The sequence below is a fragment of the Cnephaeus nilssonii genome (assembly GCF_951640355.1).
Source record: "Cnephaeus nilssonii genome assembly, chromosome: 17".
NCBI lineage: Eukaryota > Metazoa > Chordata > Mammalia > Chiroptera > Vespertilionidae > Cnephaeus > Cnephaeus nilssonii.
This window is the reverse complement of record NC_137088.1, coordinates 25,805,438-25,830,339: the sequence shown is the minus strand read 5'-3', so window position 1 is coordinate 25,830,339 and position 24,902 is coordinate 25,805,438. Positions and strand designations below refer to the sequence as shown.

General features: G+C 42.8%; 2 protein-coding genes across 2 annotated transcripts in view; one reads left to right on the top strand and one right to left on the bottom strand.

Moving 5' to 3' along the window:
• Positions 1 to 24,902, bottom strand: part of NEK11 (NIMA related kinase 11) — a 385,217-nt gene that overhangs the window by 32,369 nt on the left and 327,946 nt on the right. The gene's annotated exons all lie outside the window — the stretch shown is intronic.
• The window catches only part of CPNE4 (copine 4), a gene marked incomplete at both ends in the record, with an annotated part of 366,239 nt that overhangs the window by 324,117 nt on the left and 17,220 nt on the right, over positions 1 to 24,902 (top strand). Inside the window, 3 exons of the mRNA XM_079795664.1 lie at positions 3,275 to 3,361; positions 4,390 to 4,449; positions 15,224 to 15,357. Coding sequence (XP_079651790.1) covers positions 3,275 to 3,361; positions 4,390 to 4,449; positions 15,224 to 15,357 — 281 coding nt within the window. The remainder of the gene's footprint in view (positions 1 to 3,274; positions 3,362 to 4,389; positions 4,450 to 15,223; positions 15,358 to 24,902) is intronic.

Sequence of the window (24,902 nt, the reverse complement as noted above, 5' to 3'; positions counted from 1 at the left end):
ATAAAACCTGCTTTATATGTTTTATCATGTACTAGGCATTGCAAGACACTTTTCAAACACACAGACCTTCATTCACAAGCAGGCATGGCGAGTTTTGGGGCCACAATGAAAACCAACACTAAATTATTAGTAAAGTCACCCCCAGGATAAAAAGAAATATATCCAGACAAGTTGCTTCATTGAATGTACTGGACCAAGCCCTATTGAGCTAATGAATCAATGACAGTTATTGATATTGCCAGCTAGATCTCTAAAGACCTTTACAAAATTTTGCCTTGTTCTCTACAAATAAAAATATCCAAATTAACAAATATGAGAACTTGCCCTAGCTGGTTTGGCTCAGTGGATAGAGGGTCTTGGGTTCGATTCTGGTCAAGGGCACATGCCTGGGTTGTGGGCTTGATCCCCCGTAAGGGGCGAGCAGGAGGCAACCGATTAATGATTCTCATCATTGATGTTTCTATCTCTCTCTCTCTCTCCCTCTCCCGTCCTCTCTGAAATCAATAAAAATATATTAAATAAATAAGTAAATAAGAGAACCATTTCATCTTGAGGCTCCTAAGAGGGTATTAAAAGTAAAATTCTAGCATATGTCACATTTGAAGAACACCAAAGTCCAATGCATTCAAAGAAACAGATATAAATATTTGTCTCACTGAGGAAATGGACCATATGCTACTGTATTTTTCTGTCACTGAGATACCTGGAAGATTTTAGTTCAACCACCCTGCCCCTGTTTTGACACATTTGCACTGTGGGAACTGTTTCCTTATTTGATTCTACTAAGAGTTATTGAGGAGTACCTACTATGTGCCAGGCACTATGCCAGGCTCTGGGTGTGACATGACTGTGCGTCAGAATAAACTGGAAACACAAATCAAGTAAATAAAACAATAAAATGTTGTTATAACTCATGATAAATGATATGAAAAACATGAACCAGTTTAGTTATAAAGGTGGGGCATAGAAGGAGATAATCAGAAAAAGTGATATTTAAGTTGAGGGCCTTTAAAGATGAAAAGAAGTCAGCCATGTAACAAGCAAGGAGAAGCATCTCAGGCAGAGGGAATAGCATGCAAAGGATTGAGTTAGGAAAGAGTGTGATGTGGTTAAGGATCTGGAAAGAGCCCAGTGTACCTGGAGCAGAGAGGGTGCGGATCCATGCATGAAATGTGGTTAAAGAGAGAGGCAGAGGCCAGGAAAAGTCGATTCTGAGAGCTCAGAAAAAAAGGAGTTTGGGATTTTCTTCTAAATGTTATCTTCACCCGGCCGGGGGGGGGGGGGGGGGGGGGCAGAGGTTGAGCGTCAACCCATAAACATAAACCAGGAAGTCATGGTTCATTTCCTGGTCTGCGCACATGCCCGGGTTGTGGGCTTGATCCCCAGTTGGGGGGCATCTGGGAGATGGCTGATTGATTATTCTCTCCCATCATTGATGTTTCTATCTCTCTTTCCCTCACCTTTCCTCTCTCTGAAATCAATAAAAATATTTTTTAAAAAATAAAAAATAGGACTGGTGATCTCCTGATTTCAGAGTCAGGTCTGATTCTTGACTCCTTTCCGTGCATTAGTCTTCTTTTCCTTAAAAGAAGGAGTTTTAGAGGCGTCTTAACCAGTACATTTCTCTCTTCCAAACCCTGATGTGGTTGCCCATTCTCAACTGGAACTTCCCCAAAGGTGAGAAATTACCATATCAGTTGTCTGTATCTGAGAAACAAATTATACCAAAACTGGCTGAAAAAAAAAAAAATCATTGTTTACTAATGAGTCTCTGGATTGGCAATTTAGGCTGAGCTCAATTGGAATAGCTCCTCTCTGCTACACATGATGCCAACTGAATTCACTTACGCATTTGGCCCCAGCAGCTGGAATTTTTCCACATTTTAATTTACCAAGAGACCACCCTAAGCTTTTTATGTGGTGGGGAAAACTTCTCAACACCAAGCCCCAATGTACAGGCACTTTTTCGTCCTCTGCTGCTATCACTTTTGCTAATGTCCCATTGGTCAAACAAGTCACCTGACTAAGCTCAGCATCATTGTGGGAAGAAACTACACAAATGCATGTACACTGAAAGGAATGGATCGCTGTGGACCAAAGCTGTATCACTCTCCCCTACTCACAACTTGCCTCCGAGATCGCTTCATTCTCAGGCACTTGTCAGAGAGTGAAAATTGTCTCCTGCGTGGAAATCCAAGGATCCAGCTCCCATACGATTGTGGGCAGGATCATTCAATGACCCTTGGGTGTTTGACTTGCAATTCACTTTGTCCCATGAGATCTGTTCCCCTAGGTATCCCCTTAGCTACCTCCTCAGTCCCCAGACATTCCTGCAGCTCTGATCCTGTCCTTCAAAGATCTCTCTTTGGAGATCTAGTGTGCCACTGTTGTGACATGTATTAATCTATTATTTTAGTTCTCAGTGAAGTTCTCTGTAAATTCATCATTATCCCCACTAATTTCCTGTAGCCGGTTTTCAACATTCCTCAGTTTTTCTACCTTTTAAGTCATTTCCCAGGCACTAAGACTCAGCACTTGGGTTACTCAACTGTGTGTGTTCAGATCTCTTCTTTACTCAGATGCTTGATTGGACCCTATTAATAGTAAGCATTTATAAGTATCAGGCACTGTCCTAATACTATATTACATAGATTAATTATTCAATTCACACAATGAGCCTATCAAATAGATACAATTATAAGCTACATTTTACAGTGGAGCTATCCAAGGCATAGAGGAATCAAGTACAGTTGACCCTTGAACAACAAGGGTTTGAATTGCACGAGTCCACTTATATGTGAATCTTTTCTGTACTGTTTTCAGTCCCTGGTTGGGAGTCCATGGATGTGGAGGGCTGGCTGTATGCATTGATTTACACCATTTGATAGAGGGAACCTGAGCATCCACAGATTTTGTTATTGCAGGGATCCTGGAACCAATCCCCTGTGGATTCCAAGGGTAGTTAAGTTTTGGGGGAGTCCAAAGTCATACACCAATTTTCTAACAACCTTTGCATTGTTTAAGGGTCAACTGTAATTTGCCAAAGGTCACACGGCTGGAAAGTGGAGGAGCAAGGATACAAATCAGGCAGTCTGATATTAGAGTCTTCCTCTCAACCACTCTTCTTATGTTTCCCCTAGATGCTAGGGTTATCACTTGGAAACCATTTGTCAGGCCTCAGTTTCATCTGCAGCAGCACCTGGGGGCTTGACCTCATCAAATGATTCCACTTCTTCCTGAACAGGAAACCATGCTGTGACTCTTCTTGTTGCAGGTGCAGTGGGAGTGCATCAACCCCAAGTACAAAGCCAAGAAGAAGAATTATAAGAACTCAGGCATTGTGATTTTGAATCAATGCAAGGTATGTATATAGCTTGTCTTTCAGGAGTATAAAGTTAAGGTGTCTGGAAAAAAGAGTTCAGGTTGTGTAGTTAGAGGGAGAGAGTGTCAAGGAGATGTGATCTTTTTTTAAAGTAAAAATCAGAAAATCAATGTGTTAATGGACATACAATGAGAAATGTATGCATAGGTGGTCTTGGAGCTATGGAAGCCCAATGCCACCATTCCCTCCACAAGGATAGTCCTGTCCCCAAAGTTAGGAGAGTCTTGATCACAAGTCAAGGCTCTTCTCTTCCCAGGGCAGCATCAGAGGGAGCTCCCCAAAGGGGCACCCAACCTTTCCAAAGTACCTACCATGTGTCTATCACAGAGGTCAGTGTTTTACTAATATATGTGGTACCTCACTCTTGCTGGGAAAGTTCCAGGAAAACAAGACAATGGGAAAAGATGGAAGGACCTAGAAGTTCCTCCCAGAGGGTCTCTAACTTCACAGAAAATTCTATGTGCTAATAAGTAAACCCCTTAAGTTGCAGCTAAAAATAATTCTGCCACTGGTTGAGTACTTCCTATACAACAGTAACTATAATAAATCCTATTTACTCTTATCACAATATTGAGATTTCCACTTTCAAATGAGATCATTCACAAGTCATTGTTTTAATCATGTATTTTATTTTTTCATTTTATGATGCTTTGACATCTAGGGGCCTTGTAGACCCTGGGAGGGATTGCCCCTCCTAGATTTAGCTAACTCCTAGAGACAGAGGCTGATTAAAATCACACCTAAACCATAAGGGAGGGGAGCAAAGGCTGGCTATTTTCATCCCTGACAGGCTTATCCGAATTCAGCATTGCTTTCTCTCTCTTTTTTCTTTCCTCTCTCTCTTCCTTAATGAAACCGAGTCAAATGACTCATCATTTCCCACAGATACCTCTCTCTTCTCTTTCCTCTAGTTTAGCAGCCTAACCTCAAGGTTTATACCTCAGGTCTGTAAGGACACAGATCATGCTATTATTACTAAGAGGGTTTCTTTTCCTCCTCCTATGCAGATCCACAAGATGCATTCCTTCTTGGACTACATCATGGGTGGCTGCCAAATCCAGTTTACAGTAAGTTGTGTCCTTGTTCATTCTTATTCAGGGAGCTGGGTTTGGGGCACGAGGAGACAGAAGTCTATTAAAGCACTAGGTCAGCTTTGTTCAAGTCTCATTGCTGAAACCTGGTGTGGTCACATGTTTTAAAAATAAGTGCATACTTCTGTTTTTCCCAGTGACTATAGTTTTCAGCGTCGTGTCAGGAAATTCATGTTGCTCCACCACAGGTGGTTTGGGGAACCATCCTAATGCTTTCCATTCTTTCAGTAACTACGTGAGGCATTAGGTAGTAGGCACAGTGCCAGACCCCATCTCCTAGTGAGAAGGATGGGAAGGAAGTAAACCGGGCTAGTGAGTCCCAGTGAACGAGGGTGGGCATCTTTGTTGCATTCATGTGGCCAAAACACAAACACCAATGTCATGTCCAACGGTTAGTGCCAGGAGTAAGCCATCCAAATGGTTCATCTGGCAATAAAAGGGTGAATTCCAAAAGATTGGAGAACCAGGCCTTAAAGTTGACAAATACAGTGAGTATATAGATTCAGTGGGTGGATTGATGATCATCTCTTACATGAACTCTATACACCCATGGGATTTACACACTCCATAATATGCATTTTGGTGGGTGGGCTGGGTGTTTTTAAAGTTCCCAGGTAGGCCAAATTTGTGAGTCAATCTGCTCTGGGAAAACTTGTTCCTAGGTTTGGGCAGATGTGCCCTCCAGAAAGAGATTCCCCAGATGGCTAGAGATAGCTTTGCTAAAACCTATGGGAAAGCAACATGGATGTAAATAAGACAAGTACAATCTGTGCCATGTGGATAGATTACAGAAGTGTACTCATGAAGTATAACCCTGTTTAGCTCCCTAAACGTGAGGAAGGCAAGAAAAATGGGTTTAATTTTTTGTCCAGGTTTGAGCCCAAGACAGTAGATAGGACCAGTGTATTCTGGTGACCATGGATCAGGGGTCCTCAAACTTTTTAAACAGGTGGCCAGTTCACTGTCCCTCAGACTGGACTATAGTTAAAAAAAAACTATGAACAAATTCCTATGCATACTGCACATATCTTCTTTTGAAGTAAAAAAACAAAACGGCAAAAACACCCACATGTGGCCCGCGGGCCGTAGTTTGAGGACGCCTGCCATGGATAGTGGTCCTCAAAGCACTAAAAGGGAAAGTCCAAAAGGGATGATAAAGGGGTCTTTTGATAGGTCAGTCTCTCCCTAGCTTAAGACTTGTCCTCTGCTGTAAACTCAGGTGGGTCTACTTATGTCCTGCCTAAACTTGGGGTATTGTTCATTTACCACTGAATAGTTACAGCAGTTAATTATAGAATTTGGTCATTTCTTTCAGGTGTAAGGTTCTTTAAAGACACACCCACCCCGCCCTCCTACATGCACACTGGCACATACAGAAGATAGCAAACATGTTGGTTGTGGCACATACATCTAGCTCTAGCTGTCCTCTGGGTTCTTTGTCACCCTGATTGTATACAAATGCAGTAGAAAAGCCGGCAATGTCATAAAGGAGAGCTGCTGGAAATAGTGTCCCAAGATCTTGGGCAAAGGAGTGATTTCAGGAAACTATTTATAGGTTTTCAAGGGAAAGATCTATTGACTCGGGTTTGTTTTAGATTCTATAGATCCCATGCTCTTGAACAACACTTTGTTCAACCTTCAGGACCTTGCTTTGCCCTTGGAGTTGTGCTGCAAAGAATCGGCCCCCATAAAAAACCAGAATTTTAACCCCACAGAGTTCCCAAGAAATATCCTAACTTAGAGAGGTCAGTATAGCCTTCCTGACACAGAAGGATTGCCCTCTCAGCTTTGATCTCCCCTCTTATTTTGCTGACCCTCCCCAACTGGGAGGTACCACCTTAATGGGTCTCATCACCACCACCCCCAGTTCCAGCCTCTCAGACCCTCCCATGTCAACTGAGTGAGTCTGGAGCAAGGAATGAAAAGAGGAGAATGTACAGATAAATGCTGAGAAGGGGACAGACCATCATCATTGTCTGCCACAAAACCCTTCCCCCCGTAGATGTTCACGCCAGGGCCTCAGAAGAAGGTTTCTAGGCATTCCGTTTTGAGCTTTCTACTAAAGAGCACATACCAGTCACTTCAATGTCACTTTCTTCCAAACTTAAGTCAGCTTTCTCATTAATTTCTTATTGCTCAAGCAGTACAATCTAATATAAAATACATTTATTATCTGTAATGCAAACTATTAATAAAAATTAGCATGTCTTATTAATTTGGTCTATAAGCATTTATTATCTGTCCAGTAATTTTGTTGAAACCATCTGGCAACATAAAAAGAAAGTGGAGAGGGATGAGAAATAAGAAGGCAGAGCGGGGCTGGGGGGGTGGGGCGGGGAGATGTTTTGTTGCAGTCAGAAATTATCATTGGCACAGAAATGAATTAAGCCCAGCAGATGAACTTTCTGTCTCCCTGGAGACCTTCAGGAGCCAGCAGTGAAATAAAGTTCCAGATGTTTCCTCCATTTTTGCCCCTTCACCTCTCCCCTGTGCCTCAGGAGGTCTTCCTCTTTGGATGCACTAGCCAAGCTCTCCTGCTCATGGGTTTTGGTTGGCTCTGACCAATGGGAAGAACCAATCAGAGATCAAAGAATGACAGGGGAGAGAAGTTGAGGCACCCAGATCTCTGTCTGCCAGGCTGTGGTTTGGCAATGACCATGTCCTCTACAGAAGGTCACAGTTTCTGTCCGGTGCCCTGTCCTGCAGGTAGTACTGTTACTAAGTTCTAGTAACGGCTTCTCCCTACTCTTTCTAGTCAGTCTCCCTTAACCTCTTGGAATTGTCTTTTCATGAAACTCTCCCTTTTGAGTGGGCCATTTGTTTCCCATCAAGACTCTCACCAACGCACATTACAAACGGGGGCAAGGGGAAAGCCTTTGCACCTTCCACAGATGCCTGGTGTTTCTGGTTCAACCCTCACCTTTCCTTTTGGTGCCCGGCTGAGGTATATTAGGTGCTCAAAATACTTTTGTTGAATAATAATGGATTGAACCCAAACTCGTCAAGAAGAGATAAGGCTTAGGGAAAAGAAGAAATCAGATGAATAAATATGATATTAGGTTTTATCTTTAAAAAGCGCCCCTATGAACTTAAATGTTTATGCATCAGTATTCCAATAATATTGCAATCTTACTATGAATGAGCAGGCTATATTTAAGGGAGTGTTGGGGAAGGGGTTTGAAGTAAGAACCTGAAAGGCTTTAAGGTAATTTGCTGGATAAGGAAATATTCAAGAGACTCTTGAGATGGACATTGAAGCAATCAGCCACATGCTTGAGGGAAATAAATCTGGGAGTGTTTGGTGAAAGGCACCGATAGTGGTGAAGGGGCTTTGAAAGATGGAGCAAGAAGAGCTTCAGCCCATTGCAACAGTCCTGGGGACAGGTAATGAGAGGCTAAATTTAATGAGAGTCTCCCTTAACCTCTTTGAATTGTCTTTTCATGAAACTCTCCCTTTTAAGTGAGCAATACTAAGAGAAAAGCAACAGAGAATGATGAGTCCAGTCTTCTATACCTGACTGACCAAGCATGGTGGTCCTACTTGTGGAAATAGGGAACCCCAGAGGAGCTGCTGGGCAAGATGATGAATCTGTCTCTGAACAGGTTGGCAGTACCTTTTATTTTTAGCTGCTGTGCCATGTGTCAAATATATTGAACTCAATATGTAGATATAGCACTTTATAAATACGGCCTAGGTTTCAGGAGAGAGGTGGAAGCGGCACATTATATGGGTCTGGATGAGATGGCCAAAAAGAAGACTACAGAAAGCAAAGAGGCTCATGACCGAAAATTATAGAAGACCTGCATTTGGTAGCCAGGGAAAGAAGAGCAAGCAGTAAGAAAAGAGATGCCGGAGGAAAAGGCCGAGGAGGAAGCACTAACTCAAATGATCAGGAGAAAGGAGTTACAAAATCAAAGATGCTAATCCCATAACCTAAAGAGAAATCTGTGAAGAATAAAAACCAACGACTGGCTTGTGTGATGAGTAGGTACATATCATCTTTGAAAGAGCAATTTCAGCAGAATGAGACAGGGGAGACCTAGGAGTTAGGGTGTACTCAGAAGGGAAGGAAGTAAACACAGCAGAATACACCCTTTCATTCAACACAGATGACAGTAAAGGGAAGGCAAGAGTGGGAAAGGAGGATGGCACCTTGAGGATTAAGAGGGGAGGTTTTAGGCTAGAATCTGACCGTAGCAGAGGACAAGGCCCAGTGGAGAAAAGGAGACATATGATGCTAAAAAACAGCCCTAGTCAACAATTCTTATTCTTTTTTTGGTCACCTGGACCACTTAGGAATCTGATACAAGATCTATATCATCTCACTGGAAAATGCACACACTCAGTTTTGCACACTATTTTGGGAGGTCAAGGGCGCCCTTGAGGACAATCCTTGTTTCTCCTGTGAATCCTCGAGTTATAAGAACTCAAGGGCAACTGTCTCCTCACAGGCGTAGAGAAGGTGGGCGCAGGTGAAACAGAGGCTACAGGGAGAGAGATTGAGTTCAATATGTTTGGCACATGGCACAGCCGCTAAAAATAAAACTAGATACTAGAATTTCGCACACAAAATACAAATTCATAGACAGCTCAGAAGAGACAGACACCAGAAGGTATTTGGAAAGAAAATGGTAAAAGAATTACATGTTTCCTTTGAAAGATATTGCTTTTCCAGATGCAGGAAAATGTTCATTGTAAAGCAGATTCTCACAGAAACAAGTTGTAAGCAACCTGTATGTCCAACAGTAAGATAATGGCTATGTAAATCAAGGTACCTCCTTTAAGTGGACTATGGCAAGGCCATTTTAAATGAAAATTATAATGATTGGGAATAACATGGGAACATGTTTATGACATTGGGCTAAGTGAGAAAAAAAAGAATATAAAGCAGAGCCACCCTATGATTACAATTATGTAAAATGTGTAAAACATTTGTCTCTGTATAGACAATAACTAGAAAGGAAAAAGGAAATATGACTTACTAGGCTAGTGGAATCTTTGGGTGACAAGCATTGTCCTCAGGAGTGCCCTTTACCTTCCAGAATTGTGTGCAGAATTGGGTGTCTGCATTTTCCAGTGAGAGCATATAGATTTTGCATCAGATTTTCAAGTGGTTCATGTGACCCCCCCCAAAAAAAAAATCTGTTTTTTTTCTTATTATTCTCAAATGACCATTTTCTTTATTTGTAGATTTTAGAAATTAAAGATGGTATTGCTTTCTTTTTTATCTCTTATTTTATAGTCTGAATTTTAATAATGTAGTGTGATGTAATATTATAAGCTAAGTATGGCTTCTCTTTGATTAACCTTGAACCCTAAAAAAAGATCACCTGTTAAAGGTTCTCTTGGGAAATCTTTTCTAACCCTGACACATTTAGGGCATCCTCTGTCCCAGTTTAAGTTTTAAATCTTTATGTTATATCCCAAATGAAACACTGACGGGCTCTGGTGTAGACCTCTGAGAAATAAGAATGAGCCCTGGATTGAAGAGGGAGGGGAATGCTTGGCAATTTCCAGGAAATAACCTCAGGGGTCTTTTCCATCTCGTCTAGGTTCCTATTTCTTTGCCCGCTATGGAGTTTGGAGGAAATGGAAAAGCACAAGAATTTAACCTATCATTTAAGAAATGGTTCAAACTTAACAGCATAAGTCCAAATTGTGTACGAGTAAAATTTGAAAAAAGCTACCCCAGCAGGTGTCATTGCAAAGGTTGACTGCGTGGTTGACTGCAGAGAGATTAGGCAACTGCTGAGGTTGCTTCACCACAGTTTCCCTTAGAAAACATTTGGGGCGGCGGGGGGTGGGGGGGTGGGGGGAGGTCCCAAATGGCCCATTTTTTACAGACAGGGAGGGGATCCAAGGAATAGGCTCATTACATTAAGAAATTTTTTAAAATCCAAAGACTAAGTGTCATCATTCTTTTCTGGAAAGCAGCTCCAGGTGCTGGGGGCTTGGTACCACAGAGGGAGCATTTTGCATTCTACTCTACCAGGTTTGCCAAGCTGCTCCGCAGCTCTGCTTACTCATGAGAGAGAGGGAAACGGGGGGCGGAGGGAGCCTTCCTGGGCAGAAGGGGAGAGTCATGGGTGGGTACCTGTTCTCGGGCTGCCCACTGAGAAGATTGGAGAGCATACCAGCAACCATAGGCTTTTGTCAATAAATGTTTCCCATCAGAAAATGACAATGTGGCCATAACCGGTTTGGCTCAGTGGATAGAGCGTCGGCCTGCGGACTGAAAGGTCCCAGGTTCGATTCCAGTCAAGGGCATATACCTTGGTTGCGGGTACATCCCCAGTAGGGGGTGTGCAGGAGGCAGCTGATCGATGTTTCTCTCTCATTGATGTTTCTAACTCTCTATCCCTCTCCCTTCCTCTCTGTAAAAACATCAATAAAATATATTTTTTTAAAAAAAGAAAGAAAATGACAATGTGGTGCTCTGCAAATTCACTCCATTCGGGGCACCGGGCATCAGTAGCCACCTCCTCAAACTGGCATTCTTCAGTCATTTGCTTGCTTTGATTTCTCAACGCCATCCCATCTTTCACGGTCTCCCTGTTGCTTTTTAAAATAAACCTCACCGTTCACTCTGTTCTCTTTTCACTAATGCTGACTCTGAGGAGCACAGAGAATTCTTGGTAGAAAGCCACCTCCTGGAGATAGATACCTTATCTCCCACTCCACCGGGAGGCTTTAGAAATCATCACTTGTGGGGGGGAAAATCTTTAGCTGCCAAGTACTTAAAAATGTCCATTGCTATCTAGTCAAATGATAAAATATTGTTGTTAGGAGCAATGGGAACTACAGAATGGGGTAGGTAGTAAGGACCACTAGTTTATTTCTTTATTCATCAGGTAGTGTGTAAGTTTATGCCCATTCCCCAAAGCTTTATCAGAATCTCCTGAGCTGGAGGAGCCTCTGTGGCTGTCAGACACGGGGGCCATCCCCAGGGGAAAAGTGGAAACCCCAGAGGCCTGCCTGCAGTAAAGGAATAAAATTCCCATCAGGTATGTTATATGTCTGGACAGCACCACCAAGTACAGACAGCCCAGTACCAACCTTCTAACACTGATCTTCAGGTGTTCCACTATCCTCAAGATGTCAACGCCTCCATCCCCAAGGAAATCTGGCTGCTCCCTTTCCCTACCTGGCATCCAATTCCACATTTAATCAGTCACCAAATCCTATTCACTTTCTATCCTGGCATTCTTCAGTCATTTGCTTGCTTTTACTTCTTAACATCATTTCATCTTTCACGGTCTCCCTGTTGCTTTTTAATATAAACCTCACCTTTCACTCTGTTCTCTTTTCACTAATGCTAACTCTAAAGAGCACAGAGAATTCTTGGTAGAAAGCCACCTCTTCAATCACAGTCCCCTTCTCACTATCATTTATGCCCCGCCCTGGTTTGTTACCCATAAGGGCATGATTCCAAGCATGAGGATAGAGTTGATAGAAATGAAATGACATAGCAGGGCCAGACAAGGGTGAGGCAAAAGAGGCACTGAGGATGCAACATTTAAGGATGCACTCACTCTCAAGGTTATGCACATGTAGACTTAGCTGAGAATGAGTGCCTTCCCAAGTTATATCCTAGTCACCCCTCTTGCTTGACCCTACTTCCAGCCCCATATTGTGTGTGTGCGTGTGTGTGTGTGTGTGTGTGTGTGTGTGTGTGTGTGTGTGTGTGTTTCATATATTATTGCCAAAATCTATGTATGTCCATCTAGACATTCTCCCAATACCACAGCATACTCATTCAGGTGATGTCCCTGGGCTCAGATGCTGACACTTGTTGCCCACATGTTTGGATGGTCTTGCCCATACCTGGGGAGAAGAGAGGAACAATTACATCTCTTGCATTGTCATTTTTTATGGAGGTTTCCCACTCTGGTCTTTATATCATCTGATTTTATTCTCTGGTTTTATATCAAGACACCAGCATGTCTCTGCCATCACAGAGTGGCCTTGCCACTCAGTCAGGTGGGCCACTCAGCACATGGGGCCGTGGTCAAGTGCAGCATGGAGAAGCACAGGTAGAGGAGTGAAGGGCATCATCACAATAAGGAGAGAGGTGGCCCATAGATACTTGTTATTCATAAAGTCTCCACACCTGCAATAATTTGCGTTTTAGGTAAATTGGAGCAGAATCAAGGTTATCTCCATAACAAAATTCTCACATTCTTCACAATCCTCTAGAGTTATAAAGTGTTTTATTCAGTGGGAGAGAAGGAGGTGGCTTTACACCTGGCCTTCCCAGCACTGTGTACACACCTGCGAGGTGCCATTATGGCTTACGTGTGTCTCATCAGGACAAAAAGGCTGAGAATGGTGGCCCTGTGTGTTTGAGCTTAGTAAACCCAGGAGACCTCCAGGTATATGATTTTTTTCAAACACTGTCTCTCAAGCACTTCTTGAGTGTGCCTCTTGGAGTCTTCCAGGAATTATCTGCCTATATTTGGACCTTCGTCTGGTTGGGTTTCTGTGGGTGGGTTCTGGAGTGTTTTCACCTCCTTCTTGTTCACAGAAACATGTACCCCCCCCACCCCCAACTTAACCCCCCTCCCCCCGCCGCCACACATACATAGCCACAACTAGCCTGCCATCAGTCCTTGATTAAAAGGAAAATCACTTGTTGTCTTTCTCTTTTTATTTTCCCCCAAGTGGATTGGCTTTCACCTTCTGGTTGAAATCTTATCTCATAAGATACTGGGTTTTACTGGTCCTTTTAGGTCACCTCCAGTCATCCTCAGTAACATTTGACCACCTTTTTGCAAGTGCACACACACACACACACACACACACACACACACTTCAATTGCCCTTTTATAACTGCTTTGAATACAAAGACATGTTCATTCAAGGCCATTCTTTTCCCCTAAATAACTGTAGTTACCTGCTAGCTAGTCTCCCTACCTCCAGGCCAAATCCCCTCCATTCCTGGAAAGAAGAAAACATACCCAAGAGACATCTCAGGATGTTGGTTACAGACCTCCATGTCCTCTAGGTGTATAGTGGTGTAAAGGAGGAACAGAGTCTTTGGAGCCATATAGACTTGAGTTCAAACCAGCTCCATCCTCTGTGACCTGTGTGACCTTTATCACCTTTGGGCATCAGGATCTTCATCAACTAAAAGGAATAACAAGCTCTACCTCCCAGAGTCTTTATGAAAATGAAGTAACAGTGCCTGTAGAGCAGTTAGCGTTGTGTCTAGCACAGAGTAGGGGTTTAACAAAGGTTACCCCCTACTCTTCCTTCTGTTAGCTGTAGTAAGGGCACCGATAGGGAGCATGAAAGGACTGTTGCATTTTTCTTCACATGACCTTTCCTTATGAAACACTGGTAGTACTAGCACCTTATCAGTTGGTACTCCCCTGCTGAAAACATCTGGGTATTCTGCCAATAGAATTGGAATCCTGCTTAAATCTATATTCAACATAATCCTATGGAGGGGTGAGAGGAAAAGGGGGGTAAAATCAGTGGTGAACAAAATAACTTTATAAAAGAAAAAAGAGGTTGTAAGTAAATTATAGTTAGCTTGATCTCTTTCAGTTACTTTGGTTCTGTTGCAAGGTTACAATATAAAACATGGGGGACACTTTTTTCCCTGTCAACTTTACTCTTATAAGCTGAATAAATAGAGCAGAGAGCACGTTTTCTCTGTCCTCCCAGAAATAATTTCTTACCTTAATAAATCCAGGGGGATATTCCAGTGATTTTCTCTAGTGGAATTTTGCCAAATAGACAAATAACATTTCCTGCCCACAAGATCGTAAGAGAAAGCAGAGCCTTCCTGTCATTAGTAAGCCAGTGAGTCAATTCTGCTGAACGCTGAAGAAAAAGGGAAGACCTAAATGAGCATTTCTCTCTTCCGCTATAACTTTTCAGTTTAATCCCTCCCTCCCTGTCCAGACCCCAATTGTTTAGAAAGGTGTTTGCTGGGTTCACATTTATTAAACAGTGATGATGTTGGAAATCAAAAGCAATGTTCCCTCGCAGTTCCGCACCCTCAAGGATTTGCATTTTAATTCTTGCTATAAAGTATTGGGTGAGTCCATTTTTATTTAAATGATGCTGATGTTGGTGGTCAGAAAAAATTAAGAAGTCCAAGGATATTGACTACTTGGCGGCAAGACAGACTTCCCTTCTCCATTTCCCACTCACAATGCCCTGACATTCAGGCATCTTCTCTGTTGTAGGCAGCAGTTCTTCCATGAATGGGAATTAAAGCTGGATGCCTTACACAGAGTTGCGTCTTGTAGAATATTTATTACAACCACTTCAGCACATCTCTCGGCAATGGGCCATTCATGAAAATATGACAATGGCTTCCTTAGAGAAACCGCATCTTTCACACAGAATTTGGTTCCAAGGGATTTTAATTATGGCTCAGAGATGGCATTGCCCTACCAGAGAGCATAGAAGTCTTTCCTTAGGGAATTAGGATAGTCTGCCCTTGCTGCCTGGTGACCGGGATCAGCCGCAGCTGGTCTTTCTGACCTATATGTCAATCTCAAGTTCAGTTTTGGAAAGGGAGACAAGAGAACATTGGGGTTAGGGGACTGAATACTACAGAAATGGCCTCAGCACTAGTTTTTAAGCTAGTTAATTTTTTTCTCTAACTCTTATTGACAAGGTATGTAACATGCTACTTTTTTTCCCCATAACAGGCCATGACCCTCTGTAGCTGATCACAATTCCTCTGATGTGCATTCACTTTAAATCAACCCATTCTCCTGTTTTCTCTTCCAGGTAGCTATAGACTTCACTGCCTCCAACGGGGACCCCAGGAACAGCTGTTCCCTGCACTACATCCACCCTTACCAGCCCAACGAGTACCTGAAGGCCTTGGTGGCTGTAGGGGAGATTTGCCAGGACTATGACAGGTACAAGACTTTTGGTCGGCTCCGGCCTTGTCATCTCTCTGTGGGTTCTGAGGACCCCTGGCTGATCCTTGGCAGAAGAATGAAAATTAAATCTAGCAACTCATCACACAGAGACTCATGTAGGGACAGAATAAAACCTTGCCCCAAACTTAGAGAAACTAAGTCCGTGCCATGTTCACCTTAGTTATTGAAAAAATATTATTTTTCTCACATTTCTTTCATTGGTTTGCAAAACCACTGGACAGCAATGTTGGTTTCCCAAAGTTCTAATACGTGCCTTGCTCCTCAGAGTTTGGCCGGTGAACTAACTCACCTTGGAGCTTAGATGCTCAAACCCCATTTCAGGTCTACTAATTCAGGATCTGCATTTTAGCAAGATAGCCAGGTGATTTGAGTGCACTTTCAAGCTTGAAAAGCACCCGTTTATTGGACATTATTGCATCTAGTCCTCATATTAGCTGCTATGTAGTAGGTATTACCTAACAGAAAAGGGAAATTGTTCAAGGAGATTGAGTCGCCTGTGCACTGTCCCACAGACAGAGGCAGGACTTGAACCCAGATTTATCTCACTCCATAGCTTAAGCTCACAATCACTGTATTTCACTGACCTCTAAAGATATCGGTAACTTTAGCAGAGGGTATGTGTCTGCCCACATACGCTTATATGTGCCCATCAAGTGTTGTAGGAAACATTATTCTGAGATCAGATGAATATTATATTTATTTTTATTTGATGGTAAATACTGACCTTTCCCACTAAGATAATTCCCTATAAGAAGTTATTTACATAAATAACATTAAATTGCATTTATTCTGCATTTCCGGTATTTTCAGGTTGAGATGAAGTTGTCCATGTGTTTGTTCAAGAAGGCTTTTTGAAGTAGAACCAATGTAAATATAAGTTTGGGTAAATCCCAGGTGACTCCCCATCGTGATTATAAAACAAACCTATTTAATAATGAGCAGCAACTAAATGACTGATGTTTTAAGCCAGGAAAATAATGAAAGCAATTCTATCCTCCAATTTCAGAGAAAATTTAGGGGGTAGCATGATTTCTGTTCTGTCTAGTCTCATAATTAATGATAACCATATTTTAAAAAAACTATGAGTGCAGGTACCGTAGAAAATGGCACAAGTCAAAAACCAATAGGACAGGTAATGGGACAGGCCCCACCAGTGTCCTTCCTGCAGGCGAGTCTCTGGATTCCACACGATCATTGCCAGTAACGCAGATGGGCGTGAGGGGAGTTTGGGAATGAATGGACAGTCCAATAAAATCAAAGAGCTTTAAACAGCCCAGCCAGTGTTGTTCAGTGGCACTCAATTCCCAGTCAGGACGCATGCCCAGGTTGCAGGCTCCATCCTCAGTAGGGAGCATGATTCCCTCTCATCATTGATGTTTCTATCTCTCTCTCCCCCTTCCTGTCTCTGAAATCAATTTTTTTTAAATAAAAAGAAAGAGCTTTAAATATGTGGGCTCTTGCTGACACTTCCCCTCCTAAACATCTAGAACAGAGGGCAACAGCATTTACGTGACCTTACTGCAGTGATACTTTTTATATTTAATCTTGAGATAGGGAGTGTGAAGATAACTTGAATTTCAGCTCTGATTTCCTTAGGCCCAAATACAGGGAGGATCCCTAAAGAGGTTCATAGCATATGGAGATTTCTACAAAAAAAAAAAAAAAAAAAAAGACGAAAGACAGCTGAGAAATTGCATCTCCACTGTCGGGAACTCCCTAAACATACTCAGCACACCAAAACAGTAATTCTCACCCTTCTTTCTGTCTCTCTTTGTCACTTTCTCTCAACATACACAAATAATCTAGGATAATAATCTATATATATAAAAGCCCAAGCGACCGGGTGACGGCTGGTAGCTATGACACACACTGACCACCAGGGGGCAGACGCTCAATGCAGGAGCTGCCCCCAGGTGGTCAGTGCAGGAAGCATCTCTCAGTTGACAGAAGGGAGCCATACTTCGGGCTTACTGCTGGTGAGCGCAGCTGTGGCGGGCAAGCCTCTTCCACAGACACTCCCGCTACGCGCCGGAGCTGTGGTGGTGGCAGGCGCAGCGGGGCCTGGCCTGGGCTCAGGCTCCTCCCGGCCACCTGCCTCTTCACACACTACTTTGTGCTGTGCGGGATTGATGTGGACAGTGGGCTGGAGCCCAAAGAGCTGGAGGGTAAGGCCGGGCTGTGGTGGCACAGAGATCCACTGATCCCCACAGGCCAGGCCGAGGGACCCCCCCAGTACACGAATCCGTGCACCGGGCCTCTAGTATGTACATAAAAGATAAGGAGAAAGGGAAGAAATATCTTCAGGAATCTTAATAACTTTTAAATTCTTGAAATGCTTATAAAAGAAATAAAATAGGTAAATGCATTTGATACATGTTTCAAACAACAGGTGCTTAATAACAGAGCTGACTCGGACTCGGCAGGGGAGAGGTTGTATAAAAATGAATTCCAAAGAGGAGGTTGGTGGGTTGTCTAAAAATAAGATGCTGCCGGCCAGCACCCTCACTGTGGCCCCTGGCAGTCTTGCTGGGTGATCTGGAACAAGATGCTAAACCTCTCTGTTTCCTTGATCGCCTTGCAGGCCAGATGTGGAGACTCTAATTGGAGTGACCCTCACATCTTTTAGAGCTGTTATCCCTTTATCACGTGAGCCAGACAAAGTCTGGGGAGCATTTTGCATTCCTTCAAAATAACAGAATCAGAACAAAAATAAGATATGACACCTTAGGGGTTATGTGAAAAATCGTGATTCTCTTTAACACCTTAATAGGATAATACTTAAGTTATGGGCCCCAACTGGCCAAGAAAATCGGCTTTCTTCGACTTAGTGGATCACATATATATGCATATGTATGTGTCAGCTCGGCATAAAAATGAACGAACACCTAAGGAAGAAAAGGAGGATTGAAAAGCCTGGGCACTCTTTGCAAAGACTCCCTAGCAGACTGTGTAAAGCAAGCTGCTCCCTTGAAAACTGACAAGTGCCCGCAGTTTCTCCTTTGTGTGGGTGGATAGGCAGTAGACAGGCAGAGTCAGGGAATTTCAAGTCTGGGCTTTGGAATTATTTTTTTCCTCACATCAAAGTCAGTGGGGTTGATGCTCAAAAAGAAACACTTGCACAAAAACTGACAGAAGGCACTGTTCCCCCTCCTGCAGCGACACAGAGGTTTTTAATCCCCAGGAGCCTTAGAAATTCCTGCCAGCCTCTGACAGCCAAGGGGTTTCTTTCTGTCTTGTACAGTCATTGCTAACAGGTCCTTACGAGGTGATCCGTGAAGTAGAACAGCTCCAGAGATTGTGAAGGCTCTTCTCGGGGTGGCCTTGAGGGACAGCTCCTTCCAGAAATCTGGTCCTCAAACCCAGAAGGCAATCCTGCCAGCCTGTTCTGTGTCTGCGCCCCTGGAAGACACCACCACTCATTCTCTCCTAGGTGACTCCACAAACACAAGCGCACAGGCGCACGCATGCACATGCACACAGGCGCACGCATGCACATGCACGCAGCTGTACACAGGAACATGTACACATATGCACAGACACACATTCACACGTGTGTGCACACGCACATGCATGCACACATGCACAGCTCATATATTCCCAGTTGGTTGTAGCACTTGCCCAGTTCCTGTCAACAACTTGGTCTCCTCCAACTGCTCCAGGCCAAGATGATATCCACTCCTTAAACCCATTGAGATGTGCCTTTGACCCCTGCAATATTTTCTATTAAGAAGGCTGGTCTATGTGCCATCAAGAGAGTATAGACACTGAATGCATTGCTTGGAAGTATAGACTGCCATTCTATAGATGTGGCCGCCCCAGAATGAGACAAGGACATCAGAAATCGAGGCAGCAGGTTTCTTCCACGATGTGCTGGGTGCAGTACGAGGAGGCAAGGTTAGAACTAAAAGCTGATCTGAGCGGGTTTTGAGTGTGGAGGACAGGCGTAAAAGTCAGAAGGCGGATTACGACCACAGTGATACCTTTCCATCCTACCAACACCAGTCAGTGCTTCTCACCGTGGCCGCATGCTGGGACCACTCGGGAAGTTTTAAAATATGCTGATGCCTTCGCTCCACCCCAGAGACTCTGATTTAGTTAGGCAGGTGTGCATCCTGGGGAATCAGGAGTTTTCATTCTAATGGGTATCCAGAGTTGAGACCCAGAGTTCGGTCAGGAGAGATGGGTCCACTGAAATGGCTAAGAGCCAGTGCAGGACCTTCTAGGTGCAGGCACCTCAGGTGGGGCCATAAAGACAGACAGAAATTAATAGAAGACCAGTTTCCCCCCAAGTGGTTCACAATCTCATGGGAGAGAAAGGCATGTAAATAAATCCTAGCCCAGCGTGGCCAGAGCAGCTCTGTCCCGTGTAAGAATGGGGACTGCATGAGGAGGGCAGGGTTAGCTCTTGCTTCTGTGGGTAGGTGGTCAAGGGGGGCCTCCTGGGGATGGTGAATTCTGCTAATTCGGTCCTTTGTTGCTTTTAGAACGTGGATGAACTTACTCTTGTTATTCTGAGTCATTAGACCAGACCAAGCTTCCTGGGAAGGGTAGTCAACAGAAGTGATAGGAAGAGCATTGGGTCCTGGTGACAGGTGGACCTGGGCTCAGACCCCAGCTCTGCCTCCTCTGTTCTCCTTAGGTTGACATTCCCCAGGCCTTGGTTTCCTTGATTGCAAATTAAAGATTTATCTAACTTCCCTTGCAGAGCAGTTGTAAGGATTAGATATTAAGTCATTAGCTAGCACAGAGATGTGAAGTTCTGCATAGGGAATATAGTCAATAATATTGAAATAACTGTTTATGGTGCTAGGTGAGTACTTGAATTATCATGGGGACTGTAAGTTATACAATTGTCTAACCACTATGCAGTACACCTGAAACTAATATAAAATAATGTCAAATGTCAACTCTAATTAGAAAATGAGATTTTAAAAAATAAATTCAGTTAGCAAAAAGAATAAATAAATAAAGCAGCTAGCACAGGTTCTGCCTGTTATAAATACTCAATAAATAATAGAGGCTATTATCTTTAATACTCAATTTATTTTTAAAAAAATAAACCATACACAGCAGGGAAAAGAACTAGTGTGTCAAATATAAAGGTAACTTTGGACCAATGACCTTTAAAAAATTGGCTTGTATACCCCTAAAAAAAGAATTTTATAAAAATACATCACCTTCACACATATTTACAATGAAATCTAATGTTTTCCATAATGAGTTTAAATAGCGACAAAGAATGAAAGTTCTAGTGTATTATAAATATGGACATTTAAAATAAAATTCTTATGTAACTTTGTGAATGTGTCCAGGAGAATCTAAATGCCATAGCTATTTGATACCCACCATCATCCATTTTAAAAATGCATGAACAAGCTTTCCATTTTGAGTTGAGAATCTTGTTCTTACTTTCTCGTAAACTCATATTTCCATTCCCTTCCTCCACAGAATTCATCATAATGTACCCCAAATTTTGTTTTGAAATTCTTTTCTTGATCCCTATATCATACATTTCTATCATAAATATATGAATATAAATTTTAAAATTTCCTGTGATGAAAATATTCTAAATATTTAAAAACATCTTCTAGTTGAGTTTTTACTATAATCATTATGAGTGCACAATTCATCAAAAGAACATCAATATATTACAAATTTTAATATCTAAGTATTGCCTATAAAAACTCTTTATGGAACAGATTGGGGTTTTTTTTCATTAGTTTACTAATCTGAAGATGAATACCATTACTATTATTACTAGAATGGGAAAATCTAGCGTCAATTTTAATCCAAATTTTGTTTTATTAATGTGAATGCTAAGGAAACTTGTTCTTAAAAATAAGTATGTGGTAATGGAAAGAGTTTTACTAGAAGTACTATTCAATTCTAAGTTATATATCAAAAATCGCCCTAACCGGTTTGGCTCAGTGGATAGAGAGCATCAGCCTGCAGACTGAAGGGTCCCAGGTTCAATTCCGCTCAAGGGCATGTACCTTGGTTGTGGGCACATCCCCAGTAGGGGGTATACAGGAGGCAGCTGATCGATGTTTCTCTCTCATTGATGTTTCTAACTCTCTATACCTCTCCCTTCCTCTCTGTAAAAAAAAATAATAAAATGTATATTTTTTTAAAATCATATAATGGTCTATTATCAAAATACATTTTTAACCACCTACCATCTGACATCAGCACCTCTTACAATTTTTTAAAGCAAAAATTGGCAACTACCTGACTTGCAAAAGGATTTGTTTCCTAGTGAATCATTTTCACTTAGAATTGTTCCTGTAGAGTTTTTACATTCTGAATCTTCACCACCACAGTGCCTGGAGCAAGGCACTGTGGTGGTTAAAATTTCAGAATGGGTGAAGGGGAAGTGTAATTATGAAAGGGAAGGGAAGGGAAGGTGGGAGTGGAGAATAGGTCTTTCCATCACAGGTTTTCCCAGAAGATAATTTCAGCAAAGAATACATAGGGAAGTTGAGAAACTGAACACTGATTTCCTTAAAAGAAAAAAAAGAAAAAAAAGAAAAAAAAGAGAAAAGTTCTCATATCCACAGTAGGACTTTGCATTTTCACCTTTCCATGTACTCCAGTTTTAAAACCACTATTTTATTAAATGTCTAGGTGTTCTGAAATGCCATTTTGCTCTGAGTTTATCTCCATTTTCTCATGCATGCAATAATTTCTCCTTATTTTTATTAACCTCTTTTCTTTGTCTCAAGCCTTCCTAACAGGGAGGGTGAAAATGGTGGTTGAGAATGAATCTTCCATCTGGAGACCATGGCCATTCCCTAGGAAGTTCAGGACAGCAGGCCCATTAACATTGAAGACCATAGGCTCTTTTAGTGCATTTTGTGCTATTTTATTCCAATAGTAAGAAATATTGCCTTTACCAATGTGATGATATGCCCCTGAATTTTCCGTATTGTCAGGTTTCACCAATCATTTTCCCAATACTTGCTAAATGGCCCCCTTCACTCAGTACTGAGTGAATCCAATCTGGAGTTCTTTTTCTTTAATATTTTATTATTTTTTTAATATATTTTATTGGTTTTTTACAGAGAGGAAAGGAGAGGGACAGAAAGTTAGAAACATCGATGAGAGAGAAACATCGATCGCTGCCTCCTGCACACTCCCCACTGGGGATGTGCCCGCAACCAAGGTACATGCCCTTGACTGGAATCGAACCTGGGACCCTTGAGTCCGCAGGCCGACGCTCTATCCACTGAGCCAACCCGATTAGGGCTCTTTAATATTTTAAAAATTGATTTTTAGAGAGAGAGGAACCTGGAGTCAAACCATCAAACCCCTGATGCACAGCGCGACACCCAACCAGCCAGGGCTCGAGTTCTTTGACAGGCTGGCCTGCTGATGCTCACTTGTGTGCGCAACTTGCCTTCTCTTGCCTCTTACATAAGACTTTTCTATGCCTAGTTTTTACTTTTAATCTGGAAGAGCAATGTTCAGATCCATTGTGCGTAGGCTTGAAATTTTTCCTTTAGTGTGTTTATTAGCTAGAGTCTTTGTGATGGCTAACTTCAGAGAATTGTTGTCCTCCTGGCTCATTAATTATTTCTCTTGTAGGCCAGGCATTTTTTCTTCCTCCCTACTCTTCAAACTCAGTTACATAACAATACATCATGCTCAGCAAACTTCACATTCCCATGGGTGGCTTAGAAAGTATAAAGGAATATCATTAAGGCTAGAACGCTGGTTTGGTGATTAGAAATGGAAGAAGCCCTGGCCGGTTTGGTTCGGTGGATAGAGTGTCAGCCCATGGACTGAAGGGTTGCAGGTTCAATTCCAGTCAAGGGCATGTACCTCGGTTGCAGGCTTAATCCCCAGCCCTGTCCGCATATTCGGGAAGCAACCAATCAATGTGTCTCTCTCACATCTCACATCGCTGTTTCTCTCTCTCTCTCTGTCTCTCTCCCTCCCTTCTACTCTCTCTAAAAATCAATGCAAAAATATCCTCAGCCGAGGATTAACAAAAACAAAAGAAAAAGAAATGGATGGAATATTGGGCCACACCCCTCCTAAACTCATTAAAGAAGAAAATAAAGGGTGTGGTGCCCCCTAGGTTTCTCTGTTTTGACTCTGAACCATCTCTGAGTTTGAAGAACCAGGATCCATCCTCCATCCAGGAAAGCTTTCTTCCAGACTTACCTAGAAAATACCTCTGAAATTCCCGGACAGATTCCTTCCCACACCTCCTCACCCTTGTGGTTAAAGATGAATTACTGAAGCAAAGTATTTCCAAGGACCAGAAGTTTGTTGTTTTTTTTTCCCTCAAAGCTGTGGCTAATCCTTTATAAGCTGTTGTGAATTTTTATTTATCAGCATTAATACCTTTTCTAATACACACTAGATGCAATGTCCCACAAAGCTCATATCTACACAACAGTGAGGAAAAAGAGGAGTTGGTGATTTCCCAGAGAATGTAAACTTTAATTTCAAAGAATTCTGGCTTCCTTGCATCCCCAAATTTGATCAAATTGGCTGTGTTTTGGTAAAATTTTATCAAAGCCATTATTGGCTACTAATTATCTTTAAATCAGACAGGGGATGGATGAGAATCTGACTTCTCAATCAGCCTCAGGGGCTAGGAGGGTCCCTTTTGCTTACGGAGATGCCCTGGGACAGTGAGAACTATCCTGGATTTTCTTTTCTTTTCAACTTCAGGGAACTGAGACAAAAAGGAATTGTTCCAAGAAGGAATCTGTTGTGTTTTTAATGGGAAAGAAAGTGAGAGGTAAATGCCATGAGAAGGATATGCCCTCTGACAAGAGCAATAAGCTGCAACAATCCCCTGACAGCACAAAACTTGCCTAAGGATAGTCTTATTTGTTGTCTGGTGGGGGAAGAGAGGCTTGTTGCTGGAAGTGACAGAAGGAAATCATATTTAATGCTGTATATAACCATCCTATCTAATAAAAGAGTAATATGCAGATTGACCATCACTCCAACACACAAGATGGCTGCCCCCATGTGGTCAAAGATCCTGCCCCCATGTGGACACAACATGGCTACCACAAGATGGCCAGCAGGGGAGGGCAGTTGGGAGGGAACAGGCCTGCAAGGGATGGCAGTTGTGGGCGATCAGGCAAGCGGGGGGGGGGGGGGGGAGTTGGTAGGCACCAGGCCTGCAAGGGAGGGCAGTTGAGAGGGACCAGGCCTGCAAGGGAGGGCAGTTGGGGGCGATCAACCCTGCAGGGGAGGGCAGTTAGGGGTGACCAGGCCGGCAGAGGAAGGAAGTTGGGGGCAAACAGGCTGGCAGGGGAGCAGTTAGGCATCAATCAGGCTGGCAGCGGAATGGTTAGGGGATGATCAGGCTGGCAGGCAGAAGCAGTTAGGGGCAATCAGGAAGGCAGGCAGGCAAGCAGTTGGGAGCCAGCAGTCCTGGATTGTGAGAGGGATGTCTGACTGCCCGTTAAATGGGGGTCCCAGATTGGAGAGGGTGCAGGCTGGGTTGAGGGACACCCCCACCCCGTGCACGAATTTCGTGCACCAGGCCTCTAGTT